Genomic DNA, 26600 nt, shown 5'->3' with positions numbered 1-26600 from the left:
GTTAGTGTTCTTCGGTTCTTTCACAGTAGACTGGGAGCAACGTTTTGGTGCTCTGCCTCCAGTTTGCAGGCACACTGGCTTCACTTGCCGTCTCCACGTCCTTACAGGCTCTTGCCTGGTTGCTGAGGCTTTCTTCATACTCGGGTGGCTGAAGTGCTGTTCTCTGGTTCCTGCAGCCACCAACCAAACTTGCCTTTCTTGTCTGGTGCGAGCTCCCAGTGTGGCAAACTGTTTCCTGCTGGGTTACCCTAGAGCCGGTTGGCTCCACATACTTCTCCAGTGGCTCGGTAGTCTCTCAAGCAGACACAGCTTCCCCAGGTAGCTCTCTTCCTCCATTTCATGTTCCACTTTTTAAATGTCCTGACATCAATCGTGTGCTTGTGAACACTAGAGCACATTAATGCACTTCTCAGTCTTGTATCTTCATTGGCCCCTTCAGCCGCCTCGTCTCAGTAGTCTCATGTATGTAAATGTTGAGTATTTCTGGGGTTTTCTTTTACATGATACTGGAAGAGGTTCTTGGTAGATCTGGGACAGTTTTTACAGCAAGCCATAAAAGCTTGAGGTATGGAAGGAACATCCCTAAAAGGGAGAGTGGGGGGGTATGGGCCTTTGTCTGATGTTTTGTTATCCCTTTGAGGGTCCCCTCACAACCCCCCCCCCCCCCCCCCTCCTCCCCGCCTCCTCATAGCTAGCCCCAGGAGCAGGTCACGACAGCCGTCTGCTGGACACATGGGGGAGAGGCTACCTCTGGGTAAGGAGAGACGACCTCATCGCATTCATCACAGTATATTGATGCCTGTATTTCGCAGGAGCAGGTTAAGACTCCATGTCTTCTTTCTTATAGGAGTGCTCATCCCCAGTAATTTTAGAGATTCTAACATGGTTTGATGTGCGATTCTGTTTATGGGTCTAGTACACTACTGAAGTACCCACCAAGCACTATATGCCCTATGCTGAATCGGGATGCAACATTTGTTGCCGTTAATTTATTGCGGATGGCAGCCAAATTGGGACCTTGAATGAATGTTCAGGGAAGTAAATGGCACATTGTCCTGGGCTCTCTTCATTCCTCCCCAGTGGGGAAAAACCCCGCCCTTCCTCTCTGCACAATTTACATGTCCCATCATGAAACTAAAAGAATGGGTACTTACCTGTGGCGGGTCAGGAGGATGTGGACATTGGATAACATTTTCACTCCTTTATAGGAAAGCCTATCTTGCCCCATTGCTATGTGTGTTCCCTGCCTCTATAAATATGGTGCTAAACTGACCCTACCGCTATTCTAACAAAATGAGGTCAGGACAATGTCCCTCTTCTATTGATGGTCACTTCTTGCAATGTTTCTACTTTGTTTCAGGCTTCTTAGTAGGCAAACATTCTTGCCATCTTCTGTACAAGTTTGTGTAACTCGTTAACATGTTTTTCAGGCCCTGCCTCCATTAGGGATTTTCTTCCCTTTCTCGTTTTCCCGCTCTTGGTCCTCTTCCTCTGTGCGGAGAAGTAAATTTCTCCTGTAACTAAGTTCTTAAGTAATCTTGTACTGTTTGCGCCCAGCTACCCCTTCGGGTTTGGTTCTGCGCTATACCAAATAAACAAACAAACACTTCGGGTAAGTAAGTGGTTGGCTGGTTTTTCAGTGTAGTGGTTTCGGCATCATTGGATGGCCACACTGCCCACCACGTTACGGTCATGCTACCACTGGGATTTAGACTCCCTTCTTTCTCCGTACCAATGCTGGGCTTCCAGTGTTTTGCGTGGCTCTTGGAGCAAATCTGAAAGTCTTTGGCTCCCTGGCTCTCCGTGCCTCCGCCTCTCTTGGGTGTGACACCTTCAAGGGACTTCCTTGCTGGTGAACGCATCTCTCGGCTTTGCCTTGTCTTGGCCTGTGCTTGGGCTTTAGCCTCTTCATTTCAATTAAATGAAGGCCTTCTTTTAAAGAGACAGATTGCTATTTTTATTTATTTTTTTGGTAACTGGGTGTTTTTGTCTTCAGGCAAGTCTCTGAATTTTATACTGTCCTTCACACCGGATAGTCCCATATCTGGTGCTTGTCACTCTGCTCAGAATCACAGGCCATGCATCTAGTCTGACTTCTACTGGTAATCGCACAGTATTGCATCTTTTTTTGAAGAACGAACAGGGACGTTGACCTGGGTGTGTCTGTAACACTATTTCTCCCCCCCCCCCCCCCCCCCCCAAAACCAATCTTTACAGTAGGGAGAATGGGGAACCCTTATTCTCGACATGGGCATTTAGAGAATGCCTTTTCGTTCCTCCTTTCCCTTGTCTGCCTGTTCTATGTCCACTTCATAATTGAGGGCTCGTCCGTGGAGAGACACTCCTAGGGAGTGTAATAACTGCTTATCTCGTGACCACTTCGAGCAGTGTTGCAAGGCCTTCAGGCGCACAAAGCGGTGGGCGGCCAACGCCATCCAGGCTGAGTTGCAGTCCACTGTTGTCGCTTTGGACGAGGATCCCTCCAGCAGCCTGGGCTCCAGTTTGGAGGCCCAAGACATTGTTGTGGAGTCCACTCGACTCCTGTGCGCTTGTCCGCAGCACCACTAGGCATGCTGAGCGCACTGCTACCAGGTAGACACCCACTGGCTAAACCGCCCCGCCCCGCCCCCCCCCCCCCCCCCCCCCCCACCCACCCACCACCATGGCACCCTTTTGACAGTATTGTTGAAGGGACCTAAGGCACCCCTCGAAACCTTTGCCGGGGCCTGGTGACTGATGGTGCTCAGCCTGCTGCGCTGCCGCATGTGACCAAGTCTTCTACTTCCCAGGGTGCCTCCCCTAAAGTTTTGGCGTCGGTTTCTGACCCGTTGAAATGCACATTTTTCCTAAATGAAGGGGGGGCGGGGAAACACACAAGGCCCTGTCCCACCGTGACTCTGTGGTTCTGGTCACCCGATTCTTTGCCTCCATCCTATGCCCAGCCCCCCACCCCTATCATTGGTCCTTAGAGGGGCCCAAGACTCTGTTCAGTAAGATTTAGCTTTCCCGCTTCAGCTAGATTTGATGTGATTCTTCAACAAAAGACTTAATTCCTTCAATTAGTGCCCTAGGCTCTGCAAGTCTCCAAGGCTTCAGTCCCCCTTGGCCGCCCTACCTCTCCTGCACTCCAGCTACCTGATCCCTCTGAAGATATTTTTCAGGATGATCAAGATAATGTGTTCTATGTTCCAGGCCATGATCGGGGGGGGGGGGGGGGGAGATGGGCGGTGTTTCAGGACTGTCTCCTATGACCCAGATGCATGGCTTACTACAGATGACCAGGGGGCCTGGCCCACTATCCCTGTTCGTGAGGCAGAGCTGCCACTCGTGTTACCCAACTCAGGGAGGCTTTTTCCGCTTGACGACCAGCTGCTCTTCATTGACCTTAGTAAGGCAGCAGACTATTTCAAAACTGTTACTCAAGAGGTGGTAACTGACGCCGACTTTGTAGAAGACCTCAACGTCATGAAGTGTATTGCGCCCTCTTTATGCCTTACCTTGGCTCGGGCAGCGAACCTGTGTTGAGCTGTTGAGTCGCCCTGTGCCTGCTTATCCGGTCTATAGTCGTGGTACACTCCAGTCTGGACTCGCGCCATAACTAAACGCACAGCTGGTCACCTGAAGCTCCTCCCGATAAAGACTGTAAAACTCCATGCCTTGGGCAAGAGAATTACTACTTTGGCGGCCTATAGTACCCACATCTACAATAACACCACTCTACTTGCCAGCTTCAGTGATGTCAAGTGGGGGCTGGTACAGGACAGACTTCAACTGCTTGCTATCGTGCGGTAGGGACGTCAGTCAGGCAAAATATTCTAAAGAACGTGCTTGGCGCCACAGGTGGCTGCCCTGAGTGTTAGCAGAAGAAACTCTTAAAACATCATGCCTGGCTGAAGAACTCTGGGTTTAAACCTGAGATGTAAGCCTCACTCGTCAATAAACCCATTGAAGAATAGGCTGTCTTTGGAAAGGCAGTAGACTCTCAACGGCAATGAATGAGCATTAGACATTAAAATCAACCAAATTCCGGCAGGCTGAACGTGCAGCACAGGGTTTAATAACCACTGCTCCTTTCCTGGGCAATCCTTCTCTCAACTCTCAGGGTTCCTACAGTACAGATGGATTGCCCTGGTACTCCGGCCAAGGAGTGTTCTACATGTATCGAGCCCCTCATCCGTGGGGTTTTTGGCATGGGATAGGTTAGAAATTCAGCTGGCAGAGGCTCCCCTGCCCGCAAATGCCACCTTGGTTCAGGTCCCCTTCCATGCCTTACCAGGAGGTCAGCTAACATGCTTACGCCCCCCCCCCCCCCCATATAATCGGAGGGATCACTTCAGACAAGTGGGTGCTCAAGACTGTAGACTTCACTCCTCGGGCCTGCACCATCTCATCGACCCCAGCAGGGCTTTGGGGTGATTTTGCTAGCAAGTTAATAGTTTTGAAAGTGTGAAATACGGTTTTCTTTCTACAATCCTCCCCTAGCTCCCCGTACATATACCTCCTGCTCCGGTTTTCTCTGCCACAACTAGACCACTCATTATACTTCATCAGCTTACCCCCCCCCCCCTCTTTCCTGTCCCAGTACCACAAGCATTATGGGACTTGAAGTCCACAAGCCTTGCAACAGGCCTGGAAAATTATAATATTGCTAGCCCTACAGGGCTAGTTACTTATTGAACCCACTTACCACACCTCCACACCCCCCCCCCCCCATGTTGAAAGAACAAATCCAAGTGCTTTTATTCACTGGGGCATTTCACCATTAATGTATTTAGGGCATTGTTGCCACCCAGTTGCCAAACGCGCACAGAGGTAGTTTATTTACTGCAGTTGTTTTCCAGTAAATGGCAAATTCTACATCCCTGAACTTGCCATGAAGGGTGCAATGGAAATTGTCCTTGCCTTCAGTAAACTCTCCTTGCCCATGCGAGTGGGTGAGGAGATTTTTTTTGAGCCCGGAGTCCATAATGTTTTTGTTCTCTATGATTAGTGTACTTAAAACAGTTTAACGGCAAGTTGTCAAGTTTAGTGGAAGTTATTCAGATTTGGTGGTTTACCCTTGGGTTTTGGACCTCCTATATAAGGCAGAATCGTAACAGTTAAAAGTGTGAAATTAACTGCCTGAACCTCCCCAATGTACCACTTTTGTGCTGATTAACAGTTTTCATATTATGTACTTTTGCTAGTTCAAGGAAAAAGAGACTTAAATTGACCGCATGCCATTGGGTTCTAAGGGGAATCTCCCCCTCTGAGGATGAATACTACGTTTCTCCTTCACCGCTTCCACTCGACAGCCTCCCTCATGTTACCCTGGTGCACATAACCCCCCACCCCCCCCCCCCCCCCCCCCCCGGGTTAGGATCAGGTAGAGGCTGCCTTCCCCTGGGCACATAGGAGGAAACTTCAGTGATGTCTGCAGGATTTATCGCACTGCATGAAAGAAGAAACTGCAATTCCAAACTATATTAAAAACTATATATTTTACCTCAATCATAGCACATCAGAAGCAGATTTATTTCAAATCGTTGTAGTCAGTATATCCGGTTTATCAGCTCAGGGGTAGTAATTTCAGCAACACCCATTTATTAGGCTGCTTATTTATTTTTAAATGTTGGCACAGACCTTGCTTCTGGAAGCAATGGAGTGCTTTACAATCATACGTGGAAAAATGTTTGGGAGCATAGAAACAGGGTTTGGTACCAACAGCTACTCTTTGCTCCCCCCAGCAAACTGATGCTGAACAAACTCATCTATGCGAATGCAAGTCTGTGCATTTGGGACAATTTTATAAATATGCAATAGTACACAACTACACAACATTGGTTCATAAATAAGCGAAAAGTTCTTTTGTTGGCATCTTATGTGCTAGCTCCTTATGCCCGGAACTAGCTCTTTATTCCCCATTGGCAGCTCATGATCACTGGCTAATGCTGGATACACAGGAGCTGCTTTACCTCCTGCTCCTGCTGTTGCTAGCTTAATTTCACCTCCTGCTAGCTTAATTTCACCCCCCCCCCCCCCCCCCCCGAACAAGGGAGTGAGCATCTAATAGGGGAGGGAGGGCAATGGATCTACAAGTAAGCAGGGGAGATGCCTGAGATGGGGTGGTCTGCTCCCCACCGTAAATTGAGTCAATGGTGAATGCACCTAGGTGCTGGGAAGAGACCTTCCTTGATGAGGAGGGTCTTCCTGAACTGTAGCGGCAAGGGCCAAGTTGAATGCTGTTGGGAGAGTAGGGGGGTATAGACAGAAAAAGGGCTGTCTTATTTCTTCTCCGTTTTATCCTCCCTGCAGTACAAGTCTGAATGTGACTATACTTCTGGTGGATTCTAGCATCTGAGATGCTGAGTTTCTCAGTGAGGTAGCTTGTGGACTAGAGTGACAGTCTTGTATGTGAAACAGCTAGATTTGGAAATGGTACAAGCTTGCAGCAGCAGCCAGTGCAGTTCGATGACATGGTTGAATTTGCGGGGGACGCGTTGTACTGCAGCATGCAGGAAACCTTAAGGGGAGCCAGGGTAGTTGCTGGAAGGCCTTGCAAAAGCGCATTGCTACCACCCCGGTGGGTGAAAACTAAGGTTTGGACAGCTGTTCTGAGAGGAAGAGCTTGATTTTTCGCAGGAGAGGAAGTTGGTACCTACATGAAATAATTGTCATTTTTGTAGACTTCAGCTGCTAAAGAGACATGAGCCCAAAGCTACGATGTCTCTGATAGCTTCGATTTCTCTCCACGCCCCCGCCCACCCCCCAATAACCACTACTTGAAATCCTTGGCCATTATAACTGAAAGATGCCAGTCTCTGTGCCAACTCCAGTTCTGCTAAAATCAGCGTATGTTTTGGGCAGGTTCTCTGGAACATTGGTTCACATTAGGTGCAGATGTGGGAATGGTAATACGGTGGCTGGTGTGTTAGGAAAGATTCCTCTTTGCTGCACTGTTTCCATTTCCCTTTGGCTGTATTCCAATTAAATAACGCCTTACAGGATGTTTAGCATACAGTGCGGCAAGGGACGCTGCTTGCTGCCAGATGTAACAATGGCCTTCAGGCTGTCGGTACTGGGAAACATTGTTTCCCTTAGTCTAGGCACTTTCATCTTAACATACAGTACAATGGGATTTCCCCCCCCCCCCCCCCCTCACCCCCCCTTTTTAACACCCTAGACTTGCACTCGGAGGATTTTTGGTTACTCTAGGTGTACCAAATGGACCAGCTGGTCGCAGCAGTAACTTTTTTGGACTTTGCGTTTTAGCCTTACTGCATTTGGCTTCTAACTGTGGCTAGTGGCCATGCAATGAGATATTATGATAGTCCTTTGGCAATCGGAAGGAAGCTCTTCCCTGGCTTTTTGCGATAAAAGGACCCCTGCACCCACTGTGGGGAGATAGTGGAAGGAACTGAAGGAGCCAAGGTAAAGTTACCAGACTTGCAAGGAGACTGTGGACTGGTCAGAAGAAGGCCTGGTGACCAACTTCTGCCCTGGCAGAGCTCTGTCCAGTAGAAGATATCCTGCGAAGGAGCTGCAACCCATGGAGTGGAGGGAAAATCCCTTCCCGACTTCAGCTTCGAGTCCTAAAGTGCCTTTGGAAGTGCTTGTGACTGGCCAGCTCTGAGTTTGGGCTACTGTGCTGCTCTTAATTGAGGCCTGTAACTTGAGTGGGGGGAGGGAGAGGGGGGGGGGGGGAAGCGATCGGATCCTCAGCTTGTGCTATAAGGCTTACCTCTTTGGAATTTCGTGTTGCAAGAGGACCTGAGATAGGAGTGAAAGTGACTGTGACAAGCAAGTCCATTTGCGTCGATGTGCATCAATGGCTGTCATCCGAAATTGCTTAACTGCGTCATTCCTCTCCTGAGATGGGCGCTTTGTCGGGTTTTGCTGCATGCTCCGCTGACCAGAGAGCTGCTCGAACCTGCAAACCCTGGGGATGCAGGGCTGAGGTTAACAATGGAAGAGGGAGGTTTGGGGGGTGTGAGGGGGAGCGACATTGGACCACCTTCAACTGACCTGCCTAATCGCATGCAGCATCTAGGTACAGGAGGTGAGTTATAGCGATACTTACCTGCCCCCTAAACTCTGTTTATTTATATAGTGCAGCCAAACCCTGTGGTAACTGGGTGTGTTACATTTGAGAAGCAGCACAGGTTAGATAGGTTGCACAACATGATAGGAAAGTACAGTGTGGCAAGAGGACCGGGTTACAATGTGGCTCGTGACAAGGCTACAGCAATCTGTGTACAGTACAGTACATTACATGCATGTAGGAGTAATATTGTTACTGCGTGGTGAGCCACGTTTTCACCTTGACTCTAAATGAACAGTATGATTCTTCGGCTCTGATTATTGTGGGGAGAGCGTGCCAGCATTTTGCTGCTAGTACCAGGAAACTGCATCCACCTGCTGTTTTTAGATTGAATTTAGGGATGCTCAGTTGGTGCATGTACAGGGTTCTTGTGGGTCTGGTTGAGCTATGTCTGGAGAATATGTCAGATAGGTAGCGTGGAGCTGTCAGCGGGAGGCATTTATGTGTGACGAGTGATCTTAATTTGATTCTATCCCTGATGGGAGCCAGTGGATTTCCTTACTGATGGAGGAAATGTGGGCCTTGTGAGGAAGGTTGAGTGCGCATCTAAGGGCATTGTTCTTTAAGACCTGGAGACTATTCAGGTTGTAATTAGAGGAGCCCAGGAAGAGAGTATTGCAATAGTCAAGTCTGGACAATATGGCGTAAGGCAGCTAGTGGTTGAAAGAAATGGCTTGGATGCATTAATGAGTTTGTTATAAGCCGTGGAAGGGATGGTAGCGGTTTTGTTTTTTGAGCAATGGTATGGAGTCGAGATAAACGCCCAGCGGTTTAACTTCTTTAGATACTTTTTCACCATCAATGGTGAATGATTGGTATCTAGGGTTCAGATTGTTAAGGTGGGCCTGTGATCCTACTATGAGCAGTTCTTTCTTGTCGTCAATCAAGCGGAGGCTATGGGTGGCCATCCATGCTTGAATTTCAAGGTAGATCTCATAGTTTTGCAGCATCTTTCTCATAGCTCCCAGGGTGTGATGAGAACCTGGGTGTCATCTGCGTAATTGGTATATGTGACACCACGTTCATCCAGCTGGTCGAAAAGGAACTTGGTAAAGATGGTGTAAAGCGTGGGGGAGATGCAAGAGCCTTGAGGTACTCCACATTGTATTGGGACAGGGTCCGCTGCAGCTGAAAGTGCGAAGATCCTAGTTGACCTATTGGACAGGAAGGACCGAATCCAATTGGTGGCGTTCTGTGAGAATGCAGCAGTCGTAGATAAGTGTTGGGTGAGAATTTGGTGGTCAACTAGGTCGAATGCTGCAGAGATCCAACAGGAGCAACATGGCCAGATCACCCTTTTCTCTGGGTTAATCCATCGGATTTTTAGATCCAGGAGGGCAGTTTCGGGCCTGTGCCTGGGTCTAAAGCCAGATTGTCGCAGGCCTAGGAGGTTGTCTTCCAAATGTTGTTGTATTTGGAGGTATTCCACTCTGTCTAGTATTTTAAGGAGAAATGGGACGGTAGTGATGGGCCTATAGATAGTGGGTATGTTGAGGTCTAAGTTAGGCTTTTTGGGGAGAGGTAGGACCCATGCCTTTTTAAGGTGGTTGGGTACCATTGAGTTTTTGAAAGTTGATGCGAGGTGATGAAGGGGGCTAGGTCTTTAGCTCCGTCCCTATAAACTGAAGCGGGGCATACGTTGCCTTGGCAGTTTGAGGGTTTAAGGGTGGCAATAATGTTGATTACTTCATCCTCGGTTACTGGGGAGAAGTAGAAAGGCGGGCAATCGGGGCTGGATGAATTCTTTTTTCATGTTCGGGGTAGTTTTTGGAGGCAGGGCTAGCTTGATTCTATCTTAGATATTACACCAGGCTTTTTCCTTGATGCAACCATCTGTGGGAGGCACTGGTGATTCCAGTTCTCTTAGGATGGCGAATAACTTTTCGTGGCGGATTTGGCATTGTGTATTTTCAAGTTGAAGATTTTTTGGCGTTCATAATGGCAGTTTTATAGGTGGCTGCAGCCTTCGAGAACTTGTCTTTGGAAGTGATAGACAGAGCTTTTCTCAAATTTGTTGAAAGTTTGATCATTTTTACGAAAGTTTTCAATCCTTTGCCATAGCTTGCTAACACAAGCACTCTGACCGAAAGTTGGGAACATGTCTGAGTTAGATTAACTTGTCCCCTTACGCTTGGAACTGTTCTCTGGACACCAGAGACCTTACTTATTATTCCCCCCCCCCCCCCCCCCCTCTTTTCTCTCCCAGCTTCACAAACTATGTGATAGCTTTGCAGAACATTTGGCCGCAAGGCCCCAGATAACTTAAGGTTGGACTTCTGAAGTTAAGGTTAATTCTCTGTGGACTTGTAGTGCAAATACTTACCTGTACCTTTCTTTTCAGGGGTTTGATAAGTATTTTGCCCTACACCAGTAATTGTATTTCGGATGCTTGTTAATCTGTTTAGAATCCCATGCTGTGCATATAATCTGACATCTAGTGGTACCCGCAGAGTATTGCATCTTGCCTTTCGAGATTCGAAAAGGGATGTTGACATGGGAGTGCCAGTAACACTATCTTTGATGTGTAGTGTACCCAAAATCCCTCACACATCGAGGTGCTTCAGATTGTTTTTTTTCCGCCCAGCTATCTGGTCGCCCTAATGCCCGAGCGACCTTGTGAGTAGCTTCCTTTTATGCCTATGCCTATGTTTCAGAGGACCTTTGAGGATCCTCATGAACATAATGTTTTTGACCTTAAAGATGATGAGGTGCCTATCAATACCTATATACAGGATGAGACCTTTGGGGACCCTATGGGTGATACTGCTGATCCCATGGACAATTGGGAGGACGGCCATCCAGTTGATGATCAACCTTGGGGATTCCCTCCTGCTGCCGGACGGTCTGTGGATGGATTCCCCTCCTACCACCCCAGCCCATACCTGTGGATGATCAAATGGCGTTAACGCCATCTTAAAGAAGGCGGATGAACATTTTTAAATCGCCACACAGGAGGCTGTGCAGGGCTCAGACTTTGAAGAGGACATACTGAAGGAAAAGCAGGCCAGTCCCTTACTGAAGTCTATTAAGAGACGTCTAGTGCCTTCATTGCAAACTCCAGCCTAGGGCGGTTAATCCCAGGGTAGAGAAGTTGTTTTGCCCTTCGCCTACTGACCCCATTTACGGGCACGCCACTCCAGATTCCCTTGTACGACTTCAAGAAAGAGGGCGGGTGTCCCCCCTGTCTACACGGGAGGCACCACCTGATAAAGAAGGCAAGAAGTTGTATGGACTTGAAAAAGGGTCATGGCTGCTGCATTCTCCACCCAAATAGCCAACACCACTCTTGGCTAGCTACTAAGATGTGCAGTGGAATTGTTGCAAGAGGGCCTTCAAGAGGTCCCAGAACCAATGCGGGCTAAATTGTTCGCAATTGTATCGAAAGGCAAGCAAATCAACCACAACATTCTGAAGAACACTCGGGACGCTGCTGAAACAGCGAGAATGACCTTGGCCCAGGGTACACCACTTAAACGGCACACCTGGTTGAGGAACTCTGGTTTTAAGCCTGAAACCCAAGCAGCCTTAATAAACAAGCTGGTTGGGTAGACCACCCTGCTTGGCAAGGCCGAGGAGAAAGCGCTTGAGACAGCTAAGAAATAGCATGAGACTCTCAAAACCATAAACCAGATTACCCAAAGTCCTTCACAACAAAGAGTGGGCGTTCTCGTTGCTCCTTTCGTGGGCAATCGCTCCCCTCAAAACAAGTATGTTTCTGGAAACAATTGGCCTTCAGCACAAGGATCCAACACCACCACCACGTATCCACCTAGAGGCCAAGGCATTGGAAGGGGTAGAGGCTGGAATTCCACTCCCAGAGGCTCTCCGGCCTGAGGTCAGAAATGACCCACAGATCCAGGTCCTCTCTAATGGCTCCCCAGTCAGGGGACCTAGAAACATCGTTCCTGCCTTCCTTCATGCATGGGAGGGTATAACGGACCAGTGTGTGATCAAGACCGTCGCCCACGGGTACTGCATAGAATTTTACCAACCACCTCAATTCAGACTGCCAAAATCAAGATGCTGGAACGCATCCTGCTGCAAGAGGTCTAGATCCTGCAGGAAAAGGGCGCCATAGAAGTCGTCCCTCTTTTACAGGTAAACAAGAGTATTTATTCAGTGTACTTCCTTGTACCGAAAAAGGATCTCACCATGCGCTAGATTTGCGCCCAGTGAACAAATTTGTGAAACCTCAAAAGTTTTGTATGGTCACGTTGCAGGAGGTCATCCCTCTTCTGAAATAGGGGGATTACATGGTAACACTAGATATGAAAGATGCATACTTTCATATTTCAATGTTGCCAGCACACAGAAAATACTTAAGGTTCATGATAGAGGGCAATCAGTTAAAAGTACTCCCCTTCGGCATTGCCTCAGTGCCAAGGGTGTTTACGAAGGTACAGGCAGTGGCAGAAGCGCACTTCTGCAGAGAATCTGTCCCGGTTTACCCTTACCTCGACGACTGGCTCATAACGGGGGATTCCTATGAAACATGCCTGTTGAATACCCAATAGACTGCTTATTCAGCCTGGGATTCTCCATCAACGAGAAGAAGTCCAGCCTAGACCCGAGTCAAGTCAAACAGTTCCTAGGGGCTCTAATTTGGACAAAAGACTGCCTCGTCTTCCCCCAACGAAAGGGTTAAAAACCTGCTATTTCAGATCCCACAATATGTAGTTGGTCGAGAGGTGATGGTACACAAATCCATGCGACTGTTAGGAATGATGGCGTCCAGCATTTATGTAGTTACTCGCGTGTGTCTGCATCCTATGCAAGAGTGACTCAACAGCCAGTGGTGTCGGGCCAGCGGTCAATGGGAAGATCTGGTGGTTCTCGCTAGCCCTCGTTCTCGCTACAGTGGTGGGCGGGAGGAGGTGGGGGAACCTCTTGCGAAAACCGTCACCTTCTGCGTAGTAGAACCCACTCTCACGACAGACGCATCGCTCACAGGGTTTGGGTGGAGGGGTTGGCCCTTTCGTTACAGTTCAGAGATGGTGGTTCTGTGCACTCACCCTTTATTTCCAAGTTCCATGTGAACCAATCAATAGAACTGCCTACTTTCTTCTAGAATCCCACTAACGTGGTCGAAAGAAGCCTACACATTAAATGTGCGTAGAGCAGTCATGTTTTTGTGGAAAGAACTAGACCACTGATGAAAACAATTTTACCTTTCAGTGGCAGCTGGTAGAGCAGGGGAATCCTGTGTCTAAATCAGCCATCTCAAGGTGGATTGTCAAGTGCATTACACTCTTGCTAAGAGAATTACCATTCAAGCCTAGAGCACATTCTACTCGAGGCACTGGGGCTTCCATAGCTTTCATTGCAAATGTTCCCCTTGAGTCCATTTGCAAAGCGGCAACCTGGAGTTCTGTACACACCTTTACAGAACATTACTCCCTAGACACTCAGTACTGCTTGTCCCACCTGAGACTCAGACCTAGAATAAGACCCCTTTTCTCTACTGTTCCTTCTCACAGCCCACCTCCAACTCCGGGTACTGCTCGCTAGTCTATGCACAGCATGTGATTCTAAGCAGATTAACAAGCACCCGAAGACATGCATTACATACCGTAATACAATTTCTGATAATTGTATCTGCTTGGATACACATGTGCCCATCCGTCCTCTGCTTGGGTGGAAGGAACATAGACGTCTTACTACGTTCTCTCTTTTATGTAATTCCTCACGATAGTCATTGGGCTCCCTCCTGGCCGTAAAATACAATCGGAAAGACCTCGACGTGTGAGGGATTTGGGGTACACTACACGTTACGGATAGTGTTACAGGTATGCCCATGTCCCCTTTTGATTCTCGAAAGATGAGATGCAATACTCAGCGGTTACCACTGGATGTTGGACTATATGGACAGCATGTGAATCTAAGCTGATAAAATCATCAGATATGCTATTATGGTGAGTAATGCAGGTCATATGCATCTAATGTCATTTTTCACTGTGTGCTTTGGCCATAAGTAAAGCATTATTTTTATACCTGACTTGCAAGTGTAATCCTTGACTGCTGCACTGTGTGTACGCCTTGTGGTCACCTTACAAGCTCGCCACCTCTTGAGGCAAAGCCTAGACCACTCGCCTAGCCACCTTGAACTGGTTTGGCTACAGCTCCCCAATGTTGTCCCTGTCACAATATAGGTTGGCCTTCTATACATCTCTTTACCAGGCCAGAGTATAGAAAATCGTTAGTCCTAACATGGTTTAAATAATTGGTGTCACTGCGAAATGACTACTGCTCTGCAGCCGCACAGGGATGAATGGTGAGTAAAATTCATGCTTGGCCTACACTGCTAAACCGGTAGTGATACCAATACAGGCGAAACTAGCATAACCAACCTGAGGGGCATTCCTCCTCTTAAAGGTAGTATGGGCTGATGGCCTGCTGTGCTCTTGTAGAGGGAACGACTCGGCACAGAATTGGACAAAAGACCCATAGTACTGTGGTACCAACATTTCAAACTAAGTTGTTGAAATACGATCTTTAAACTAAAAATACACAACGTATGTGAACACTAATGACTCTCCCATGTTGGGAGAAATGCTGGCACTCTGGGTTTAGAGATGTTGGGTTGCAATTTTTGTCTTCTTCATTCTGCCATCTTAAATTGTCCACAAAAAGCCTGAACAATGAGTCTCCCGTAAGCATAGTTTAGCCTAAAGGAAATTTGTCGGTTAGCTAAAAAATGTCTGAGTGACTTCTAAGTTTTCCCTGAAGCAGCACAGATCAGCTTAAGGCCAGGCATCCGTCTTTTAAGATACAACTTCAAAAGCCGATAAGCTAAAAGGCATAATATACGAGTCACCCTGACTGAATAGGTCATGTGATGGGTCATGCTGGAAAGGGACACTATATCTTATCTAAAAAAAAATTGCAGGGTTTGAATTTGAGATTCGATGACCAGGAGCTAAAACTAGCTCCTGGTTGTTGGGCATCACTCTGTAGGCAGGAGGTACCCAAGATGCCCCTTTCACTTTTTGTCCTTTTTGTGAACTATTGTGTTTAAATGTATATCCGGTGTGTTCTAATTCTTCTTCTTTAACATTCTCAAATACTCATGTCACACTTACATGTTTGGAAGGCACCAGTTGGCCCTAGGAGCCAAAAGTTGCTCCTGGAAGCTGTTGGTTTCAAGCTAACAAGCCTCTACTATGCTAGGAGCGAAATAGCTGCCCTCAATTTCGATCCCTGCAAATGTACATTCCTTGTACGACTTTTGTGGATAAATATGGCTGTGAAAAATAATTCATGGGGGGGGGTGTGTGTGTGTGTGTGTGTGTGTGTGTGTGTGTGTGTTGGTGTGTGTGTGTGTGTGTTTTTGAAGATTGTAGAGAGTATTGGACCCAGACCAGGACGTGGCTAGGCACTAGTTTCTGCAGTCTAAAGATATGTCATTTTAGACTGGTAAAGGGGGGGGGGGGGGGGTTACCTGTCACTGGGGCCTTTAAAGCGGGGCAGGGGGACCAGACTACTATCATCTTGTTTGTGTCAAACAGGGAGTTTGGGTGCTGAGTTGTGAAAGGGACGGGGTGTTTCCTGCTCTCGATTAGATCGAACAACGTGGTGCAGTTTGGCAATGGTGACCGCTTGCGGGTTATGAATGCTTGGGAATGGCAGGAGATGTTGTTGTGTCAGTGACCTCTGATGTGTAGGGGGCTCTGCACAGTGTTGTGGTACTTCAACGGCTTGTTGCCTAAAGCCGATAACCATATACGTGATGGAGGGTTAGGGTCGATAGAAGTCTTGGAGGATGTGGAGACCACAGCGCTTTAGTGTCGAACTGATGTGTGAGCTGGTAGAGCGTCAAGGTCAACAATGATGCTGGTGGTTTCCTTGCAGCATCTTAGATGGTGTGACGCAGAGAGAGTCCTGTGTCATTTCCTTGGCTGCTATCCATGGGCTCCAAGGGCAAGCTAAGTACTTTCTCATGTATGTCTTCGGGAGCTAGCAGATCAACACCACGTGTTCTTCAGGGATGGTTAAGGATTGCCCTTTTTTTTGTGGAGGGCTGTCTTCACCTCTATGGGATATGACTTTGTAGCGGACTGTACTCACCACAGTTGCCGAGGAAATCCTTCAGATGCCCAAAGATGATTTAAGGGGGAGTGGGATATTACATGCGCCACCCTGTCCCCACTTAAATGGGTCAAACTTCTATGGTATTGGAGTCTCATCGTCTACCCTTATGTATCCTGCCCAATCCTGGGTTGTGTTGCCAAATATTCTGCCTCGTGATGTCATACCCAGTGTTCTTTGCCTTTAGGCCGCAGGGGGGAGGGTGAAGGGTGAAGCAGTTTGCACTTCTCCCCTGTCTGCCAAATTACCACCCTTTTGTGATTTATTTTTTGTGGCCTGGCAGATCCTGTCCTATGAAGGCCTGAACTGCTTCCTGCCCCCTTGGGGGCAGTACCTGCTTGTCAAACCTTTGCCAGGGAAGACCAAGGCTTTTTACTGCTGCAGATCCCAAGTGGTCAATTTTTGTTTTGATGCAACTTTTCCCAGGCAGTGAATACGCTGAGTCACTTACGGAAGCACCCTATACACAAAGTGACACTAAAGCGTTACCTATTGGAATTGTGGCTAACCATAGACCACCATATCACAAACAGACATGGCTTCAGTTAGATTTGTCATCTGACAACGGGTTGTGGGTAACACAATTATGATGTAATTTAGGAACATGCTTGCACACGGTTAAACGCAAATGCTGGTGCTTTGAGTTGCAGTTACACAAATCTATACAGTGCAGCTGATGAGAGTTGTTGGATGAGCCAATGCAAATTCACAATGCTCCAAGCTGACATGGATAGTGCAAGAATCCAAGGCAGGGAGGAGGTCTTCTTTCAGAGACTGATCTACCTGCATCATTTTATTAGTAAAACCGCAATCAAAATTCGGCGAGTCTGCCGTCTAATGGCATTTTTCCTCATACAGCATGTGGAACACTCTTTAACATTGAACAGACCCTTGTTCAGGAAGACCAGTGACCCAGCTGCCGCTGGATCAATTTTTAGGAAAGTTGTATAGACTGGCCCATGATGTATGCGGTGGGGACCTAGCCTGATTTGCATATGGGCTTCCCCTTTTGTAATGGCTTGGCAGGCGAAGAGTGGTGGTCTGGAGGGTTGCCTAGAACAATGCCAGAGGTTAAGATTCATTCTAAACCTTCCAGCCATCACTTTTTTTTTTTACTGTGGCCCACAATGTAAACCAAGAACTTTATTTTTCTTACAGTTGATCCACTGTTCCTAGGGTCCTATGGCGCCCCAATCCCTCCAGAGGCTGAATCATGGCAACAAACGAGCACCACGCTGAAGTTGGGGGGGGGGGGGTCTTGAGTACTCTCCTCCTTGGTGACTTTAACATCCACCTGGATGTTTCCTGGACTATTTCGCAACTTTCTATTCTCCCCTCTGGCCTGACTCACTCTGCAAGGAACACTCGGGATGTTCTGCTCTCCTCTACCCCCTCCTCACCACTCCTCTTTCCTGGAGTGATCACTTGCTCCTTTCCTCTCTACCCCTCAGGCCAAGCCAACTCCAGCACTGCCACCTTCTTCTCGGTCATCTGTCCCATGAAGCATGTGTCTCAGTTCTCTTCCCCGACAACGTTTCTAGACAAGTCTGATCTGTGAAAGCCTCATCAAAACAGGTTCTTCCCTGTTCTTCCACAACCATCAAGGACCACATTGATCCTGCCCTGGCTGACTTCTGCAACCACCCTCCCCTCACCCCGAAGCACTCGTGTGCACCCTCTTCTCAAAAACCCTCAGTTGACCCCTCTTGCCTAACTATTGTCCGATCTCCATCACTCCTCCCTTTCCTGAGCAGACTTTGGGAAAATCTTCACACTGATCTGGTCTCCATGACCATCAGTCTGGCTTCAGAGCGCACGGAAGCTGCTCTCCTGAACATCCGTGAAGACCTTCTCTCTAACCTTCATTCTATTCTCCCCTCTGTCCTCCTTACTCGCTCTCTTCTGCCTTTGACCTGGTCAACCATGCCATCCTGCTCAATCGTCTTCGTCATAACCTGGGTATCACTGATCAGGCCCTGGCCTGGCTGGCCTTGTTCCTCTGATCGGCCCTCCCAGGTCCAACTTGGGTCCTTCCTTCCATCTCCCTCGCTACCTGTGGTGTTCCCCAGGGGTATAATATTTCTCCCTGGCTGTTAACCAGTACCTGGCAACTCTTGCCCGCTGCTCTCTGCTGCAACTTTCAGTGCTATGTGGATGACTCTCCGCTCGTTTTCAGGCTCCCCTCTGCCACCTCTTCACCTTCTCTCATCTCTGACTGTCTGCTATCCAGGAGTGGTGTGCCTCTACCGATCTCTGCCTTAATGCCAGTAAGACAGGGATGCTCTTAATTGGCACACCTGCACCCTCCTTTCCTGTCACTCTCTGGCCGGCCTCCCTTGGCCCTCTTCCTGCTCCCACCTGTGAGGCTAAGAACTTCTGGGTCATCTTTGACTCTGCACTCTCCTTTTCTCCTCACATCTGATGTCTCTAAGAAGTCAAACTACCAACTGCACCTCCTCAGAGGTTTTCTTCCCCCACCAGAAGCTCACTGTCTCTGGTACTCTGGTTCTCTAGGCTTGACTACTGCAACAGCCTCTTTCAAAATCTGTCTGCTGCTACTCTCAGCAACCCATCCAGAACAGAACTGCGAGACTTGTCCTTGCCCTCAAGTCCAGGGTTTGTATCTCTCAGCACTGAAATCTCTGCATTGGCTCCCAGTGGCTGCAAGGATTAATTTAAGACCCTCTGCATTGTCCACAAGGCCTTCTGGGTCCTCAATACCTCCAACGCTCTTCGCAAATACCTTCCTACTTGAACTCTTCGCTCCTCCAACTCCCACAGGGTCAGTCGTTTCTCCAAGCAACGAGTTGGTGGTAGATCTGTCTATGGCTGGGGCCTCCCTCTGGAACAACCTCCCTCCCTGCCTCTCTGAAACTTGAGGAGAACCATCTCTGGTTCTGGAAGCACCTCAAGACCTTCATCTTTGCTCGCCCCCCCCTCCCCTTGCACGTTTGTATACCTGCTGTCTGCACTTCTTGTTGGTTTGATCCCATGTACACCACTGCCCCCTCCCCTTTCTTCTGGCACTCTCCCCTGCACTTGCGTGATCTCAAGTCACTTGGCCTAGTAAGATCATTGTCTCTGTTCCTCCTTCCTTGCTGCATTGCGCCTTGAAACACTTGTGTATAGGTGCGTTACAAATGCCATGTAGTCCTGACTAATCATTGGCCCAATAGCCTCTACAGCCGCTGGAACTATGCCTTCTTCTGTGCTCTGTCCTACTGAAGTATAGGAGCTCTGCCTCGGCTGAGGCTCTTCTGCACCACCTGAGTGGTACATCACCCCGCTGTCTCTTGAACATGTCAAGTTTAGCACATTCTAGTCTGCCTGCCTATTGCCAAGGAAAAACGTTTCTGTTCCGAGGTACAGGCTGCTATGTGGAACAGGGGGCTACATTTTTTAAAAGCGCACATTTAAACTGGCCCGCCCTGTAAACAAGAAGTACTTCACTGTTTACTGCATTTCTTAATGTAGTAGTATCGAAAATGTTCTGATTTCTCTAACCCAAGCAGTTTTTTTTAATTCGTGTCCTACATCACATTCTTTAGGTTGTTGCAGTCTACACATCAATCCACTGTTTTTCACAGTTCAGAATTTCACCTATTGAACGCCAACCATGACTAGTGTTGAACTTTAATCGCTGGCAACTAGACAACTGTGTTTGGGAGATGGGTATTTAGTGGGCTGAATAATTACTTGGAACTGAATTTAAATTTTGGCCAACTATTCAGCAAGGTGGACATTTGTCTTTCCTTGTGTGAACAGACAGTTATTTAAATTGTTTACTAGTCTGCTTTATTTCAGGATTGGTCACAAGTGATTTTATTGTTTGTGGTCTATGCATGGTTGGAGGTAAATTCAGGTAGAGCATACAGCTAAACCGTGTGCACAATTCTTGGAGCTTGCTTTGTTTCTATTTATGGACCTCCCCCTCCTACACACCTTACAAGGTTTGTTGTATTGCTTTTTTGTGTAGTTAGGTTATTTGCGCTGGTGCTACCAATCATGCGGTGTTGCTGTTTTGACAGCGCATGAATGGGGGGGGGTGGGGTAGTGGGTGTAGGTTGGCTAGAACCCTGTTAGTTCACTAGTATTTGAGTATTACTTACTTTTTAGGAAGTACATGTGCCTGCTCTCCTTATCTGAGCCCTGTAATTTTACATCTGAGATGTTTGTCTTGCTGTAAAAATGTTAACTAGATGTGCAGTCTTTTGTACAAATTTGAATGTTTAAAAGCATTTTTTGTTTTCTGTTTGCTAATGTAGTCCCCTACAGATGCATTTTTAAAAACATTTTTTTTTTTTTTTTTACTTTTGTTTTCAAAGAAAGAACCGTGTTGGGTTCCCAACCTAATGGAAATCTCTGCAATGAGGCAGGCAGATGGGCAAGTTTGGGTGCGGACTGTCTTGGAACAGGTGTTAAGCTATCCTCTCCTGCTAGAAAAAAAAGGAAGATGCCTGGCTTTTCACCAAATAAAAGCCCAATAATTGAAGCTTTCATGAGAGGACTTAAGCAAGAGAAATCAACCACCCTGAATTCCTCTGGCATCTGCACAAAATGCTACGAAACTGTCATTTCTCCAAGAAAATACCATGAAAACCATTCTACATCAAAGAAATTAGTTCGAAAGCTTCTTTTACCAAAATCTCCTTTGGGTGCTGTTTCATTGAATGGAAGCACTGATCAGAAATCTGATATGCTTGCAGGACTGGCTGACTCGGATGCCAGTACACACACTGATTCCAGGTCACAGCTTCAGAAAACAAACATGAAAGATGGGTGCATGGGTTTTGGGAATTCGGACAACCTGTCACCTTGGCAGCAAAGATTAAAATCTTCCACGAAATATGTAAAGGTTGCTGATGGCACACAGTCCTCTTTGGGAACCTCTACTGCGAAGGAACTGGGAAGAGTGCTTACCAACCAGACAATCAAGAAATCTGAACAGCAGCCATTGAGTCCCGAGGCTTCTTCCCTAGGAGTAAGCAATATTTTTTCCCAGGTAGGCATATGATAATTGTTTTGTGGTGCTGACCTGGTTATTGTCTTGTGGCTCCTTTGTAAAGCACTGAGTAAATGTGTATAAGTTTAAAAAATATCAATTATTACAAACTGCCAGGCTTCACGTGTGATGTATTGTTTTTGGAACCTGTTGTGCCTTTAGTATTACTTTGTCCAACTACAGTTAACAAATGCTGGGTTTTCCATATTTCCCCACCACCTCTGTCTTAAGCTATGCGCATGGGTGCTAATGTATGAGGCTTGTGGAATCTGCTTAGATCACATGCTGTGCATAGGCTGACATCTAGTGTTAGCTGCGGAGTATTACAGTTTGTTTTTTGAAAATGGGTGTAGACATAGGGCATGCCAGTAATAATATCCCTAGTGTGACGTCCACTGTACCCATGATCCCTCGTGTGTAGGACCCTCAGATTGTTTTTTTTTTTTCCCCGCCATACTTTTTGGAAGCATTGTGCAGAGTTCCCTGGCTTGCAGCCTTTTGCTTATAATTAATCTAAAATCCCTGTTCTTCCAATCCCACGTCGGACATTGAAGATTGACGCCGGTCCGAAGAACGAACAACCATCGAGACTGCACAACGGACTTTGGGTCTCGGAAGGCCTCTGGCCTCGGCCCTGCAAGTAGGGAGAGTTGGGGGGTGGGGGAGAGTATTGGTGGACATAATCACACTCACTTTATTTCCTACATACACTCGCCCGCTGCCATTGGGTAACATATGGAGAGTACTCCATTTACATTTTGCCCCAAGTGCAACTGCAAGTTTCCTTGGGGTTGACAAACATACCTTTTGTAATCTGTCTGCCTAGGGACCACCCCGAAGCTAACTGCAGAGCGTGTAAGCTCTTTAAGGCTGAAACACTAAAGGACTGCTCCACTAAACGTTGGGCCCATCACGCCAGGCAGCTCGAGGCCATGGAAGCGGTGGGGGTTCCTTCAGTGATGGCAGTAAGGCCGCTGTTTCGGACGGCGATGGCCCAGGGGCGTCTAAAGACACCCAAACGCTAGTCCCCGACCTCGGAGGATTGTACGGCGGGACAGTTATGGGGGAAAACACCTGGCGACACGAGCACTACCAATACACCTAAACACACTAACCCCAGCCGAGATTCGACACGCGTGTCGAGTGCTCGAAAAAAGGAGGCATGTAGAGAGTGGTCCACAGAATATGTGTCCTCTGAGCGTTCCAGGGCGAGATTGCCTCACGACACACGGCAACCGTCTAAAGTTGCCAAGAGTGTCTCGCTCCCCAAAGTCACAGAGGTATGATCGTCAGAACACTAATCCGACCTCCAACCCCAAGCGGCATGCCTAGTGTCGGCTCTGGCAGTTTGGTCCACGTTTGCCGCCGAGTCTCGATGTTCTCACTCTAAAGATATGAAGACTACCCTACACACCCCCGAATCTCGGGGCCAGGCGTCAAAAGATTCTGAGAAGGCCAAATCACCAGGGAAACGCTCCTCTACCCAGGGTATAGGAGACAAACAGCAGAAGAGGTCCTCAGACATAGCTTCTGTACCCCAGGCCCAGAAGGACAAACCATCTTCAGACAAAGAGGTCCACTACCCCTGTCTTGGCCACTAGACCTAAAGTTATCTCGCAGGACGTAGGAACAGTAGAGGAACCTCACCAAGAGGTGTTCATCCCCAGTTCCAGGGAATGGAGCTCTGAGGACATCGACGGGGTGATGTCAAGAATGTCTTCTTTGGCTAATTTCTATGCCAGAAACCCAGATCACTTTCTGAGCTATCGGAGCACCCCTGACGACTCCACTCCTTCAGGATCCAGGGACCCTCAGCCTCCTAGTAAAATTTCTTGTAATGAAACTCCAGCTCAATGTCTGATTTCAGACCCATTCTCTATTCAACCCTACCACCAGTATGCTGATGACCCAGACATACAAATGCTGTCTGACCAAGCGGGAGTCGGTTATTACGGAGACGACTAGGACCAGGATGATGACGAGGCAGAGGTCCATAATCTAGACTCACTGTTAACAAAGACCCACCAGTCACTGACTCACCTGTGGATAATCAGCCTCTACTAAATGAGGTCTTACTTGGAGCTGCAGAGCACTTTCACTTAGACACTCAAGGGGCTCTAGAGGAAAGGGACTTTGCAGAGGAAATGAGGGGGGGGGATAAAAAACCCATTGGCCAAACCAATTCTCAAATCCATTCAATGCAGAATTGACCCTTCTTCCTCAACCCTAATCTCACTAGATCCGACTCGTTGGTAGTCACTACCACCAGAAAAAGATCGTTATCATCATCTGATGCTCCCCCAGATAAGGAGAGCAAGACGATTTATGGGTTGGGAAGAAAAGTGGCCTCCACTTCTGCTTACCAGGAGAGAATCGGCATTACCACCACTCTGCTGGCAAGCTATAATTGCCACCAGTGGGAGCATGTAGCTGCCCTTATCGCCTCTGCACCTGAACCACTAAAGGGCCAGTTAGCCGAGATTGCGTCCAAGGGTAGATTGGTGTCCGGGTGCATTCTTAAGACTAACTTTGATGCCGCAGATAATGCAGTTTGGCTCATAGCAGAGAGCACTGTCATTAAGAGACACGCTTGGCTCAGACAGTCAGGGTTTAAACCATAGACTGAGGCTACTATTATTGACATGCCGGTGGAACCGAATGTCTTGTTTGGCAAAGCAGTAGAGGAGGCACGCAAAACTGCCAAAGATGAATATGATACCCTAAAGTCCCTGGGACAATTGACTAACCAACCCACGAACCAGAGAGGGAATAATAATTTCCGTCGCTCACGTGAACAAAATTCCCAGAGGGGTACCAATTTCTCACAGGGGCAGGGGTACATCGTGGGGTAACAACCAACAAGGTACCCAAAGTTACAGTAGAGGTAACAAGAGGCAGCCCAGGCAGAGGCGGTATGCCTCCCAGAAAACAGTGATGCTCCGCTCAGGGTCCCTTTCCCATGCATCCCCAGTAGGGGGGGTGCTTTTCCAACTTCACCCAAGCACGGGAAGGGATCACCTCGGACAGATGGGTGCTGTCCACAGTGTCTGTGGGATACTGCATCGAACTACTGGAGCACCCCCGCAACCACCCTCTTCACTCCCTGGCCCACCAGAAGATCCTCCTCGAGGAAATTGTCAATCTTCTCGCAAAGGACGTGATAGAACTTGTCCCGGGCAACCAGGTAAACAAGGGTATTTATTCAACTTACTTCCTTGTACCAATGCACCAAGTATTAGACTTGCGCCCTGCAGTATGTCAAGCCCCAAAAATTTCACATGACTACGCTCCAAGAGGTAATCCCCCCTCCCCCCCCCCTCCAAAAAAAAGGGATTACATAGCAACATTGGACATGAAAGATGCCTATTTTGATATTTCCATGTTCCCAGCGCACAGAAGATTCTTGCGCTTCAAGGTGGACAGTCAGCACTACCAGTTCAAGGTGCTGCCCTTTGGTATAGCCTCGGCTCCAAGGGTATTCACCAAGGTACTGGCAACATCCAAAGAACACTCGACATCCTCTTTGAATTGGGTTTCTCAGTCAATGAGAAAAAAAATCAAGCCTGGTGCCAAGCACCTCCAAACAGTTCCTAGGAGCTATCTTAAACACCCAAGAGGGGTTGGCCTTTCCATCAGAGGAAAGAATTCGGAACTTACAACTGCAAATTCCTCTCAGTCCGGTCGCCAGATAAGGGTGCGCAAAGCAATGTGTTTGCTAGCCACGATGGCGTCATGTATTTACCTGGTTCCCCATGTGCGCCTGCGACCCATGCAGGAATGGTTGTCTCAAGCAGGTGGTCAGTGAGACAATCTAGTGGTCGTTTCGCCAACACTAGTACGAGTCGTCACTGGTGGACAAGAGAACCTGTCAAAGGGGAAACATTTTACGACCCGGAGATACAGGCCTTAGTCACTATAGATGCATCCCTGTTGGGGTGGGGAAGCACACCTCCTTCACCACACAGCTCAGGGTCTCTGGTCTCAAACAGTGGCCAAGAATCGCATAAATCTGCTAGAGCTCCTGGCAGTCTTCAGAGTGCTTCAAGTGTTCGAACCCCACCTGTTGAACCTGTCAGTGCAGATCTTAACAGACAGCACGACAGCTATGTTTTACCTAAACAAACAGGGAGGGACCCGTTCGCCAAATCTGTCCACGCTTGCCCAGAGAATTTGGAAATGGGCACTCTGACGGAACATTTACCTGTCATCTCAACATGTTCGAGGGGATCTCAATTCACTAGTGGACGCTTTGAGCAGAGATTCCCCTCCCAAAAGAACATGAATGGTGTCTACAAGTCGTTGGAGACCTCTCCTCACAATGGGGTTTCCCCACTATAGACCTATTCGCCACAAGCGTAAACGGACAATGGCCAGACTTCGCATCCAGGTTCCCCCAACCAGGCTCCAAGGGGCACGCCCTGTGGATGAACTAGTCAGGGATGTTTGCCTACACTTTTCCACCCACTCCTCTGATGAGGAAGATGGTCAACAAGATGTACAAGGAATCGACGATGCTCAACCTAGTTGCTCCCATGTGGGCGAGACAACCATGGTTCCTGCACTTGCGGCGACTGCCAGTGTGCGAACCCATCAACTCCCGTGCTGGCACAACCTACTATCCCAGCACCAAGGACAAACAGTGCACCCTCAACCCAGTTCGATGAACTTGGCTGCATGGCGCCTGAAGTCATAGAGTTTGGCCATCTCAATCTACCACAGAGATGCATGGATATCCTAAAGGAATCCAGGAAACCAGACACAAGACACTGTTACTTTGATAAATGGAAGAGATTTGTTATTTGGTGCCAGAATAGACACGTCAACCCAGTTGATTGCAATCCTTCCAATATTGTCACCTACATTGCTCCACCTGCTGGATGCAGGGTTGGTATTTAATTCACTCAAGGTACACCTGGCAGCGTTATCAGCCTACACCACCTCCCATAACAAAGTTCCCCCCCCCCCCCCCCCCACCAATTTCGAACCCACCACCAGGATGGGACCTTAATGTGGTTCTTGCTAAACTTTTGGGCCCACCATTTGAACCCATGCATAAAGCCAGTCTCAAGCACCTGACTTATAAAACTGCCTTCTTAGTAGCCATTACATCCATAGGAAGAGTCAGTGAAATTCAGGCTCCGTCAGTGCAGGATCCTTTCTTTACTGTTCATAAGGATAAACTGGTTCTACGAACTCACCCTAGGTTCTCACCTAAATTCCATGTTAACCAGTCCATTGAGCTACCGGCCTTCTTCCAAGAACCCAAAAGCTCTGCTGGGCTGAAACTACACACACACACACACACACACACACACACTAGATGTGCAAAGAGTGGCCGTCTACTACGTAGTTAAGACCAGACCGCTAAGGAGAACAGATCAACTGTTCGTCTCCGTAGCTACAGGCAGAGAAGGAGGTCGCGTCTCTAAGGGT

General features: G+C 48.0%; 1 protein-coding gene across 2 annotated transcripts in view; it reads left to right on the top strand.

The window, feature by feature from the left end:
• Positions 1-26600, top strand: part of SLF2 (SMC5-SMC6 complex localization factor 2) — a 1286318-nt gene that overhangs the window by 31114 nt on the left and 1228604 nt on the right. The window contains exon 3 of one of the 2 annotated variants that reach the window (XM_069611667.1): positions 20491-21167. In XM_069611667.1, the coding sequence (XP_069467768.1) occupies positions 20491-21167 (677 nt within the window). The remainder of the gene's footprint in view (positions 1-20490; positions 21168-26600) is intronic. The other variant, XM_069611668.1, reaches the window with a different exon arrangement.

Source organism: Ambystoma mexicanum, chromosome 8 (assembly GCF_040938575.1).
Source record: "Ambystoma mexicanum isolate Mex_15411 chromosome 8, UKY_AmexF1_1, whole genome shotgun sequence".
In the NCBI taxonomy this organism is placed as follows: Eukaryota; Metazoa; Chordata; class Amphibia; order Caudata; family Ambystomatidae; genus Ambystoma; species Ambystoma mexicanum.
This window is presented reverse-complemented; position numbering and strand designations above follow the sequence as displayed.